The sequence below is a fragment of the Mastacembelus armatus genome, chromosome 5 (genome assembly GCF_900324485.2).
Source record: "Mastacembelus armatus chromosome 5, fMasArm1.2, whole genome shotgun sequence".
NCBI lineage: Eukaryota > Metazoa > Chordata > Actinopteri > Synbranchiformes > Mastacembelidae > Mastacembelus > Mastacembelus armatus.
The window spans coordinates 17,226,135-17,238,601 of record NC_046637.1 but is presented as its reverse complement, the minus strand read 5'-3'; the positions used below and the strand labels follow the sequence as shown (position 1 = coordinate 17,238,601).

The following is a 12,467-nucleotide window of genomic DNA, read 5'->3' as shown; positions in this document are numbered from 1 at the left end:
GTAGTGGTGGACAAACAACAGAAGAAAGCTGTAGTGGTAGATGTAGCGATCCCAAGTGACAGCAACATCAGGAAGAAGGAACATGAGAAGCTGGAGAAATACCAAGGGCTTAAAGAAGAGCTAGAAAAGATGTGGAAGGTGAAGGCAACAGTGGTCCCCGTGGTAATCGGCACCCTTGGGGCTGTGACCCCCAAACTGGGAGAGTGGCTCCAACAGATCCCAGGAACAACATCAGAGATCTCAGTCCAGAAGAGCGCAGTGCCAGGAACAGCTAAGATACTGCGAAGAACCCTCAAACTCCCAGGCCTCTGGTAGAGGACCCGAGATTGAGAAGGACACACCACCCATAGGGGTGAGACGGGAATTTTTTTTTTTTTTTTTTAATATATATATAATATATTATATATAATATATAAGAAATTCACTTTTATATGCAAAATAAAACTCATTTTGCCTAGGAGATTAAATCATATTATTTCTATAAGCTTCAGACTGACATTAACACAGTTTTTTGTTGTTAATTTTAATATCAATAAAAATCCAACATGTGTTGCTCTCAGGCTTCTCTTAAGAAAAGTTTGGGAATGCATAACACATCTTTTGCAGTATTTATCTAGATATTCAAAAAAATATTACACTACGAATCTTGAATGTATACCTCTTATACAACAAAGTAATAAAACACATAAAAGAGCCACATACCAAACAACATTCAAAGAAAATGAAATTGGATTATAAAAAATATATATATTCTTTGTAGTTAAATTGCATTTTCAAACTGGCTTGAATAATATATCATAAATGTGCAATCTATTTTGGAACTCCACTTTGTCTTTTATTTTAATACAAATACATCTCCATATTTAAAAGGTTTTGCTATTCCTGGTGACCATTTTAACATTAAAATTTAACCAGCATTAATTATTACAACATTCAGTTAAAAGTAATTACCTTTTTGGCTAGTGAAGCTAAAAAGCCGTTGATGATAAAATGACTAAATAAAGAAATAGCTAAAAAAAAACTGATGATGTCTTTTGCTGTACAAGCAAATTTACATATATATTATAGCTCAAGTGTTATCCGAAAGTGCTGTGCTCTTTGGGCCAGTTCCTTTGCAAACTCTTGAACCTCATGTAGGGCTTGTTTATCTGGGAAGTGCAGTGCCGCTTTCTTGGTGGCCACAGCCAGCTGCTTCAGGAGAGCACACAGGTGGTTACTTTTACATAGGAGGCTCTGGCTGGAACCTGCACGTTGGGCCTCTCTACACAGGGTGTCCACCAGTCTCTGGCCCACCATGATCACCAATTTACTTTGCGAGATGAATTTCTCTGGTGGCTGGCCAGCCTGAAGGCTGCCAACAAATCCTGCAATGGCCTTCTGGAGAGCGCCGAAGTAAAGCCGACAGTGCTCTGACAGGGAGGCTGATTCATGTTCTCCTGTACTGGTGCTGGACTGGCGCCTGTTATCAGCCTGGGCAGCAGAGAAATGGAACAAAGAAGGTGAAAATGGCCACATATTTGATCACAGTGTTTACTAAGAAAGTCTTAAATTGTTAGTAGCTACATTTTTGTTGAAAATGTAAAAAATCACATTTTCAAACAGGCCAAGGAGTTTTTTGAGCAAAAACAAATCTCTTGTCTTAATATGAAATACTCACCAGTGCTTTGTTGGAGAATGGTGTGACATCTTCTTTTGCTTCCCTCTGCACCTCTTTTTGCTGCTTTTCAATTTCATTTTTGTTCTGAAGAAAATCCAAAGCATATATATTGCTAAGTATGCAAATAAGCAAGTTAGTTATCTTGTTTTTAGTTAGAAGATCAGGTACCCTAAGTAGCCTGTTTAAAATGTGATGATGACAGAGAGCTAAGCTTTTACCTGTAGCTCTACGTAGTCATTGTCATCCTCCACTAAATCATCTCCTTGTTCACTCCTGTTAGGACTCTTCTTTGCCTCCAATTGACCTGTGGTGTTGACAGCCTCTGGATCCTTCTGAAGAGCTCTGAACAGAAGTTTGCCATTGGCATTGATGATGGATACTAGACGCTTGACGTCCTCTGGAACGGTGCGTGCAACCATAACGAAGCGTTCCAGTTGATCAGGTGTCTGGACCTGCCCTGGATCCTGGCTCAGTGTGTTGAGGGGCCAGCCAGCTGTGTTCAGAGCACTCATTGTTTGATGTAGGATCACGCCTGAGTCCTCTACGATGGACAGCTGCTTATAGAGCCTAGTCTGAAGATTGGCATCAGTCAGGCGGTGGGCATTACCCTTAACATCCAAGGCGAAGTTTAGGAAGCATGACAGAGAGCATGCAATCCCCTCTGCTGCTTGTTTGATCTCATTCAGGTGTTTCTTCAGATGTTCTTTGCTCCTCCAGTGACTGCTGACAAATTCCATGAGCTTGGGCACTGCTTTGCAAACAGACTCCTGCAGGTCCAGAAGTCTGCGGCAGGCCTCTTCTTGCGTGAGTGTGACCTCTCGCAGAGGCTCTGGCGAGGATGAGCTGAGAGCCAGAGAGTCACAGGAGCTGGTGGAAGAGCTGGAGGCTGTGCTGCTTCTTTGACTATCTGCTGCAGTGTGACATAGTATTCTACCTGTCTTGCTCTTCTCCTGTACCAGTGACTCCCCAGTTCCTGTAAGGTCATGGAAAGATGTACAGGCCATAAAATTGATTATCCGTTGCAGCCGCACCCTTTCATGAGCATTGTTTGAGTCACCCCTGCACTCTAGGGGTGTATGATCACTGGGTGGATGGCTAAGAACTTGGGCACTGAGTTCCTCCTGGGCTGGAACATCATATATTGACTCTTTTGGAAGAGTCTGAGGTGGGGGCTTGTCATAAATTTGGACCCTTGGCAGATCTTTGGGTGGACTGGAGGCTTCAAGTGAACTGTGTTTTGGTATATCATAAAGTGATGTTGGATTTTTTCTTTGACTGGGCCGAGCATGTGCTGGAAGAGTGTCATAGAGAGGCCTGCAAATGGCTTTGGAGGGCATGGTTTTATGGGAGCCTTGGGGTGAACCTTGTTTCTCAGGACTCACTGGGACATCATAGATCCACTCAGACTTGTATGGATTGGGAAGGGTGCTGTACCCACCATTCACTTTTGTTTGGGCTTCTGTGGCTGAGGGGACAGGGATGTCATAGTTCGGGTCCTGAGGCAAAGATGGTGGAACTGCATACACCTGTTCACAAGAACAATGTTGTCAAAGTAGTTAAAATGGTGAAAAAAATCATGGGTGAACTACACTCAATACTGTGCCTAGTGCTGCCGCTCAGTACGTTAGCTGCTTTTTCCACGCCATTAGTGGAAACATATTAGGTTGTTTCAACTATGATGAAGCCTTAGAAGAGGTGAAGAATATTTAAAAGATTTAGAAACAAAGACTGCATTTCAAAGTAAGCATATTTTAAGTTCTTTCAATAATCCTTGTAATGTCTAAAACTTACATAAGAGTCTCCTGGACTGCTACACCTTAAACTCTTCGGAGAGTCAAATCTTTTTTCCAGGTCCAAACTTGAAATCAGTGAGTGTTTTTGTGACATGCGTCTTGGAGTTGTTGATGCCTGCATATATAAGATCACAATAAAAATGAAGACAGCAGAGCAATGCCCCCTTAAGGGGCAGTTGAAAATATCTACTTTTGATCATTTTTGTTTGTTTGCGTGTGTGTCCAGGAACTCACAGGTAAAATAGAAGCTCGTCTCGCTTGGCATGGGACATCATAAACCTCCCCTTCTGGACTGGACACCATTTTGAAGGAAATGGACTGCAGACAGGACAGACAGGCTCTAATATCAGAGTGGACTGGCAACACTTGCACTTGATCAAAGCAAAAGCTACCTCACTGAACTCCGCATCAATGCATTTATAGGGACAGTGCTCGCTCTGAAGCCTTTTTAGAGTGCCAGGAAACCCCATTATGAATACACTGCCAATTAACATAGCTCAGTAATAGAAACCATGCTGCTCACTGAATATGAGGTGGCTACTGCAGAAAGGAACAGGACTCCCCTTGAGCAGGAAGGAGAATGGTGAACATATGGGTATATATTTCCCCAAACATGCACCCATACAGATACTTCTCTCTTTCTGGGTTTGCTAGCAGAATAAATTGCTGTTAGCAGTTAAAAGTGTCTGAGGTCTGTGTCTGTTTGCCTTTTACAGGCCCATAAAGACCTTGCTACTGCATGCCTGTCCCCATGGAGAGAGGCCCCCGGTTCCCATCTGTAAGCTCTTTTGCCAGCAGGGGGTTCACAGCATTGCATTTCTGCAACAGTCTACCTCTCTAATCATAAGAAATAGCACTTCCCAAGGAAGTGAACCAACTTTGACCTTGTAGCAAAAGAGTCACATCTACATTTTTCTCTTTTAAACATAAACAAAGAATTTTCTGCAGAAACGTGTTATACCTTGTTTCCCACATGTCCTTCTGATGGAGCTGGACTTTTTGAAGCTGATAGAGGAATGGACGGGACCTTGTATATCATGTCCATGCGTTCATAAGCTGGACTGCTGGACAGTCGAGGCACACTTGGGATCTGGTAGATATTTTGCATACTATCATCAGTTTCGGTATCAATTAATTTGGATCTTTCTGTGGCATGACATAGGGACCTTGGACTGGTTACAGTTTGTGGTAAGAGCTGCAGTCTATTTGCAGGGGCCAAACCATGCCGTCCATACAGAGAGCACATCCACCAACCACTGGTGCCTGCAACATTTTGATCTATTACCATGACAATGTCTCCTTTTCTGAAGGCCAGTTCATCTGCACACTCCGCTGTATTGTCATACAGAGCTTTGGCGAGTTTGCTCTAAAATAAAGAACAGAGAAAATTGAAATAAGTTATGAAGTAACCATTTGTTTAGACAGTTACTCGACAAAAGTAGGAGACTTAAGTTATGTAAACTTTGTAAAAGTAAAATTTGCATTTGTTTTATTCTGGAGGCCCTGAACTGCATTTCTGAATAGCTCTTCTTAGGTGCTGCTGGCTGAAAAACATTTTCTCATGTAAAGTGTTCGCAAGACATTCCCAGAAAACATATCTCACAAAGTCATTTTATAACCCACAAGTTAGTCAGTTTAAATGACATCTTCTTTTGCACTTCATTTTCACTTCCTATTTGTGCTTCCTACAAAGACAGAAATGCAAAAGAAGTTTTTACAAAGCTTCCTCTTTCAGGCTTGAAAGCATTCCATCTCTCACTCCAAAAATACGCTGACATGTAGGTATCATACTTCAGTTCGGTGTACATATTCTGAATCCCATTTGTGTTCTGTTAGAAGAACAAAAACTGTTTTATGAATGTGTTGAGGCAGTTTTCACTGTATTTAATCAGGCAGGCCTTTAACTGTGTTAGTTTTTTCTATGCATGTGAAGTCAGATTGGCCTACATACTGTGACTGTGACTGCTGTGCTGTGGTGGTGTTTTTTCATGCTGGAGAAGCAAACAGTTAAATAATGAAACATGCCCTTAAACAAAAACCACTAGGCAGAGTTGAGTTGACAGATAGCAACTTGTGGTTTGAGTTCCTTGCATACACACACACACACACACAGAATGGGTGTACAAAAAATATATATTTTTGACATAGATCGGATGATGACATAAACATGCGTGGTTATTGTGTCATGATGTTGCTTGTGTTGACTTTAACCACAATTTGTCAGACAACAAAATGAATTGCAACATAACAGGCAGCTGCCAGGTCAGTGTCATATCCACCACAGGTTTCACGCTTTAACATATAGGTATTTGTGACAGAAGTGGAATGCATAGGTGTCAGCATGCACTCCATTTCTTGGCTCATTACACAAACAATTACAGTACTTAAAGCTAACATATATAAAGAAACTGTTGCAGTAGAGGTAGAGACAGCCAGATTGTCGACAAAACAAACCCACCACCCTCAGCTGATGTGTGTGTGGGAGGGGGGTGGCATTCTGTTGGTCTGAATCCTCTGCAACAAAGACCACATTCACCATCAGAGCCCAACACGCTCAGCACCTGTTAAGATGCAGGCCTGTGGTGCAAACTGACTCCCCCCCCTCACCCCATCAACACACACACACCAAGCATCAGCAAACTCCCTGCCTAATCCTCTGGTTCATGCTACAGACATGCAGGCAAAATACACAGGGTCAGATGACAGTCAACAGCCACACCACAGAGATTTACGTTGTACTTTCTCCCTGGAATCCTCAGTGTACACTGTCCCAGATGACATTTGATTAGTTTCAGGATCATCACTATCATCACACGATCATCTGCTTGTGGTACCTACTACTCATTTATTTTCTCTATCTAGGTCAAAATAATAATGTTTAAACCCTGTGGAGTTTCAGTGTCTGTACTTGCAAGTTGGCCACAAAACATAATGTATTGTGTGACCTGAATAGTGACAGCACCTAAATCTGTCTACTTTCTACATATTTCAGTGTTCAAACCACAGTTCAACCAATGAAACTATCAGAATTCAGGTCACTTCTCCAGAACGAGAAGAGTCCCTGCCTTGCTTTGTGCTTGTGCCCCTTGATTCTGTGCCTGTGTGTTTATCACCAAGTACAGTAACAAAGTCAGATTCAGCTGTGACTGTTGGATTCCTGCACACGCCTGCTTGTGCTGATCAGCCCCTCTGACAGCTGGCCTTCAGCACTCAAACTGCACAGCTGTCTCTGCCTCTCCCCTGGTCTCTCCCATCTCGTTGCTCCATCCTGTTCACAAATTAACATGGGCCTGTCAGGCACAAACCAAGAAATGGTTTTTAAACCATGGGGTAGGGTCACACAATGAAGCTACTTCTAAAATAGACACAAATACAGACATAAAGTAAGTTCTTTTCATGACAAACAGTTTTATGGCAGAAAAAAAGCTGCAAATGCTGATCATTTTGTTATTAATATATTATATGTTATACTAATCACATTTTCTTTTGTTTATATTGTCTAAATTGAAGAGACACTGTTTTTCATTTTACCGTGTTTTGCATATTGCAAGAAAGACAATAAATTCTATATCTTAAAGAGTTTTATTATTTTGATCTGATGACTACCGTTCCCATCAATATCTTATTTGCTGCATTCAGACCCCAGTAAAAAAGTGTTCATCACAACTGTACAGGACTTGTGATGTGTTTAAACGTGTTGGAAGTGATGTCTTTAAATAACTTGTTTTGTCTGGCAAACACTCCAAACCCCAAAGATATTTGATTTTCAAAAATATGGAAAGAAAAAAGGTGGAAAATCTGCACATTTGATTTTACAAAGCCAACTACCCAATTATGTGATAAGTGCCGAATCTTACTATAACAGTAGTCAGTGGGGAAAAAAGTCAACATTAACCATCATAAGGACTGGCCATCTTAGAACAAATTAAGCTATAGCAACAAAACTCCTGTTTACTGCAGTGAGTGAGCATGAGTTTTTTTTTCTACTTGTAAATGTGACATAGTTGATGGATTGTCAGATCAAGAAGGATGCAGGACTGATGATTTATCCTCAGTGCTTTCAGATTCAAATTAATCACTGGTGGTGTTATTAGGTAACTACTCTGCAGCAGATGACGTGAATTCATCAAGTATTTCATAATTGTGTTAACAAATGGAAATCCCCATTTTAAAAGAGCAATGCTGTTGTGCAATTGCAATCTCTTTCTCATTCAATCAGAGATCACCTGTACAGGCACACAGTTAGGGCAACGTGTCCAGTCCCAGAGAGCCTCTGCAGCAGACATCAGTTCAGGAAGTGGTTCCCAGTATTGGAATGAAGGCCTCTTGGTTCATCCTAACCTTTCACCCCTTGACACCCAGGGGCTGACCTCAGGGCCAGGTCAGTACTTTGTCTATTAAACATTCAGACACATGCCAGGCTCAGCACAACACCCAATGTGGGTGTACAGTTCACTAAATTCAGAAACGTTCATTTTCACGGCCAGAAAGGGGCGAGCAGAGTGTTTAAGATGTGGCAGAGCACATAGCTGACATAATGTCTTTCTGGAATTTCAACAGGAAGTCAGTAAATATGACATATTAGACTTTCCCACAGTATCTCAGATGCAAAGAAGGGATCAGGGGCAAAAGATGAGAAGGAGAAGCAGAGACAGACAGAGCAACAGAGGGAAAAACACTGAATAAGGCATTTAGTAAATTATCTTTCGACATGTTGGGAATTTGCTCCTGGTCGATCAATTTTATCATCCTAAATGATCCTCAGATGTGCTGCTTGGAAAATCACCTTTGTCAACCCTTTCTCCAACCCAAACAAATCGGAGAAGAGGCTGCCCTGGTATTTCCTGTATGGAATCTGGTGAGAACTATGTCAAAATCTCATACACAAACACACACGACTGATGAAGACTTCCTAGGACCTTTTAGTTGACAATCAGCGTTCTACATCCAGCTAATCTTCTTATAGAAATATAGCAATATAGAAAGAATCAGTCTTTTTTTTTTTCCCGAATCAGATCTGAAAATCTGTATTAGTGAAGGAAAAATATTGAGTCAGCTTGTAATGCCTTGAGCTTTCTAACAGTGCAGGAGATTAGATTACTGGTGCAAGTATTTGAAAAGTTTTCAAGTATTAAGGACTTTAAAAAATAGAAAAAACTGGTGGTGAAGTTCTGAACTGCACCTCACAAAACCATTGTGTTAACTTTTTGAAGTGCACAATCAACGCTCGCAAGGAAGTCAAGATACATGTGGTAGCCATGATGGAACCACAAATGTGTAGTTAAAAGTAAGTATCAGCTTTGCGCTAACAGTGGATGACAGACTGGACAATGTGAGGAGTGGTAGATAACTGCCAGGCTGCAGGCTCACTGCTCAATACTTATCTTCCCACTCACTCTGCTTTTATTTATACTCACACTTCCTCAGTTTCATCTGCTGGCTTTTGTCACAACATTTAATACTCATTGTGTGGTCATTTTGTAGTTGTTACTTTATTTAAAATTATGCTTGATGTTTGAAATAATGTATGTAGCAAATCTGACTTACAATGACACTAGGCTTTTTTGCAGTGAAGATCTGTTGCATGTTGCAGTCTTTCTCCCTGCAGAAACAAAAATGGCCTTTTTGCCTACTCTAAAGATAAAAGGTAAAGTTGAAGGCCCTACAGGAAACATCTGAAGATGACTGCCTTCTTTTTGAGGCATTACAATAACAGCTTTAAGCAAACTGGGGAATCTTTTTACTCAAAGGTACCTGGTACTGTGGATTTGTAGCACTACTTTTGTGAGCAGTGTTTTGATTGTCAGATTCCTCTTTTATTTACATATGCTAATAGCAGGCATTCAAGGACATGCACATGCATGAGCATATGGCTACTGTTTCCTGCCAAGGGTATCGCAATATTCCACAGATCAATTTTTTTGTGACAGTTATATGCAAAGAAACACAGCAACGTGATACACAAACAGATGTTTTGATCTATTGCTGAAAGCCCAGGAAGAATGATAGCAAGTGGACCTGCTGCAGTTCAAATGATTTTTTTCAGGACCTGGAGCTCAAGTCTGGTAAGAAAAAATTAGACTAAGCATAATTTTTCAAAAAATAAATAAATCGGGTACCCTTAAAATTAAAAACTAAAAAAAAAAAAAAATCACATGCTTTACTGGTAGGACCACTGCCTTAAACAATACTAGTACCTAGTATAGGTACTAGTATTGTAAATACCAGGTACAATCCTGGTATTTACATAAATGAATTGGAGTTGGGTAAGTAACATACACTGGATTAACTGGAGTTTTTTTTTTTTTTTTTTTTTTTACTGAATTCAACTTCCGCTAGCTGCTAGAAACATTACTGATAAGAGCAGTGTGCTTGAACTAAAACATTGCTCTTGCCCTGTTGCAAGCCATTGTTATATATTTGTTTATTTATCCAGTTATGTGTCCTTCTTCTTCTTATTATTATTATTATTATGCTGGTTATTGACCCAGTAAATTTTATTTTTTTACTCTGTTTAGTCTATTTAGGATCCTACTGCTGACAGGATGAGTGATGAGGGCCTCTCACTTTTGAGGTTGATTAATAATCCTCAGCAGTTTAACACATGGACTGACAACAAAAGGGACAGATGGTGAATTAGACTCAAGAAAATGATTTCAACTTCCTTGAGTGGGATGTGAAGAGGATGCTGCCACTTCTCCATGCCAACCTCCTGCTGTGTAAGCCCTCATGACTGTCTACTGACTCCTGCTACCAGATGATAAAAGCAGACACAACAGCAGCACACGATGCTTCCCAAAATAGCTCTCTACAAGCAAAAAAAGAATAAATTCCAGCACAAAATAACCTTATAGAACGGAAGTGAGATTGCTTACACTAGCAGTTAGTCATCATCCCCGACTAGTCATTTTTCTTTTTTTTTTTTTAAAGAAGCATTGAATAAGATGAGCTCAGTCTTGAAATGACTTTGAATTGGAACATGTCAGGATGATACATGTCCTTTCCTTCTGCTATGAGCTCTAGACAGGTCCTGGGAAACTTTTTCCACTCAAACACCCCCAACTCAAATACTGACTGAACTGGCAGATCCCAGTCTGAGAGAGAGATCCACAACTGTCTAACTAGACTTAACAAAGCTTTACAGAAATTAGGGCAAAGTCTTCTTGTTATACAAAATTTTAATGTTTTTCCCAGCTGTTGTTGGCTATAGTGCATCCGCACAGAGTTACTCTGAGGGTCTTATGACAAAAACTGACATATAGAGATTAAATCATACACATCCATTGATCATTGCTTGCAAAAGGGGAGTGAGCCTTTTAACACTCTTTGCCTGCAATCCAAGAGAAAAAACAAGTGGACCACCATTGAGTAATCAAACTTAAAATTCTACATAAATTTTGGTAACATTTAGCGAAGTTAGTGAGCTGACGTCATAAAGACAATGCAAGGTTTCAGCAGGCAAGTGTGGGAACCAAACTTGACACAAATGGTTTCTCAACATATATGCACAAAACTTGCACAGAACAGCAACAAGTGTGCAGAAAATTGTAAATATTAAAAGGCAGTTTGATCCACAGCATTTGAATAATTAAAAGCTTTTAAAGATGTACAAATGAGGCATTCATTGGTTTTATCATTCATATATAGTATTAGTGTAAAATAAACCAAAACATTAAAGACACACATGGCCTTTAATGTAAAGCCCAACATTTATCAACTCTTCCCAAAATCAAATGTTTCTGTGCAGCCTGAGCTGATAATCTCACTTCTAAAGGCTTGTGTGTTAATGAGGCCCATAAAGTTTTGGTCTCAGCTCAGTGTCAGGATCAGCCCTATCAGGTTACAGCCTACAGTAGGCTTGAGCAGGTCAGCGGGGCTGTGTATAGAAATAAGTGGTAGCTGACACCGCAAGTTACAGTGACATGGAAGCAAGTGGTCTACAGAGACATTTCTCTGGAAGAGCAACAGTACACAAATATGAAATATAAGATATTGCACTATAAATTCAAAGCTTATGTCAGAAATCATTCATAATACCATTCAAAGACCAATTTGTCCTATTTAAAGAAGCGGAGGAGAGACTCACCATGTTGGTTAGGAAATTGCATTCAGTGTCCACATAGAAAAGCAAGGTAGTCCAGAGGTTTTCAGCTTTCAGTGAACCATCTCAATAATGAGTGTGTGTGAAAACTCTTGGGGATTTACTTCTGCTCTGTTTCTCACAAGCATATTGTCTGAGCTGTCACTGAGAGTCAGACTGTTTTACACCCTGGGCGGGGAAATAAAGCTCTGTGTCATTGGCTGAAGAGAACCCCGCAGCTCAGCAGCTGCCCCACCCCACTGCTGTTTTTTTTTTTTGACACTGCTTTTTCCCCTCCATTTCTCTGGTAAAGCAGAAGTTCACTTGCCACTAGTTTACTTTTCCAACTAAGTGAGGGAATTTTTGTTATGTTATTATTTTGCTTCCTCTTTCCTTTAAATAAATTCGACTTAACTGTCCTTCATATACATCACAATTTTAGGGCAGGTTTGGGATGTAGGCTGGGGGAAGTTTGTTTGAAGCAGAAATTCTTGTGGGTTTCCTTGTTGTTGTCTGGGGAACACAGACGACAATGCCTGTGAGAGTTGGGGGTTGGGGAATACAGAGGGGGTGATGGGGCAGGGTGACCTTCCAGTTGGAGGTTGCAGGCCAGAGTCAAGACAGAAAATCAGCAGAGTTGTTGCCTTACTCAGTTGGGAAATTTTAACATTAATAAACACAAAAAGATTTGCCAACAAAAACTAATCTGGCAAGTATGAATTCCTGACAGACTGCAAATGAAACAAAAATGTAGCCAGAAACAAACACCAAAAGTAAATGCATACAATGAGTGTTGTGGCATATGGGCGTCTGTTTGTGCACTCTGCAGGTTGCTCGCTTTTTGCTGCAACAAACATGGTCTTAAAATATCTACAGGATATTACCATAGCTATGTTTATGGTTGGGGTTCTGAGCCATGCAGATCATAGAAGAGACT

General features: G+C 40.5%; 1 protein-coding gene across 1 annotated transcript; it reads right to left on the bottom strand.

The window, feature by feature from the left end:
• Positions 1-403: 403 nt before the first annotated feature.
• Positions 404-11,694, bottom strand: cass4 (Cas scaffold protein family member 4). The gene is made up of 7 exons (XM_026307406.1): positions 11,537-11,694; positions 4,412-4,816; positions 3,685-3,768; positions 3,449-3,565; positions 1,876-3,183; positions 1,658-1,741; positions 404-1,470 (listed from the first exon to the last, which is right to left on the bottom strand). The coding sequence occupies exons 1-7, from the start codon at positions 11,537-11,539 to the stop codon at positions 1,063-1,065; spliced, it is 2,409 nt and encodes an 802-aa protein (XP_026163191.1). The 5' UTR covers positions 11,540-11,694; the 3' UTR covers positions 404-1,062.
• Between the last annotated feature and the right edge of the window lie 773 nt (positions 11,695-12,467).

Excerpts from the sequence above, each read along its gene's own strand:
- cass4 (XM_026307406.1), bottom strand. Across the intron at positions 3,566-3,684 it reads GACGAGCTTCTATTTTACCT|GCATCAACAACTCCAAGACG; the intron begins GTGAGTTCCTGG and ends TTATATATGCAG. Across the intron at positions 1,471-1,657 it reads CATTCTCCAACAAAGCACTG|GCTGATAACAGGCGCCAGTC; the intron begins GTGAGTATTTCA and ends TCTGCTGCCCAG.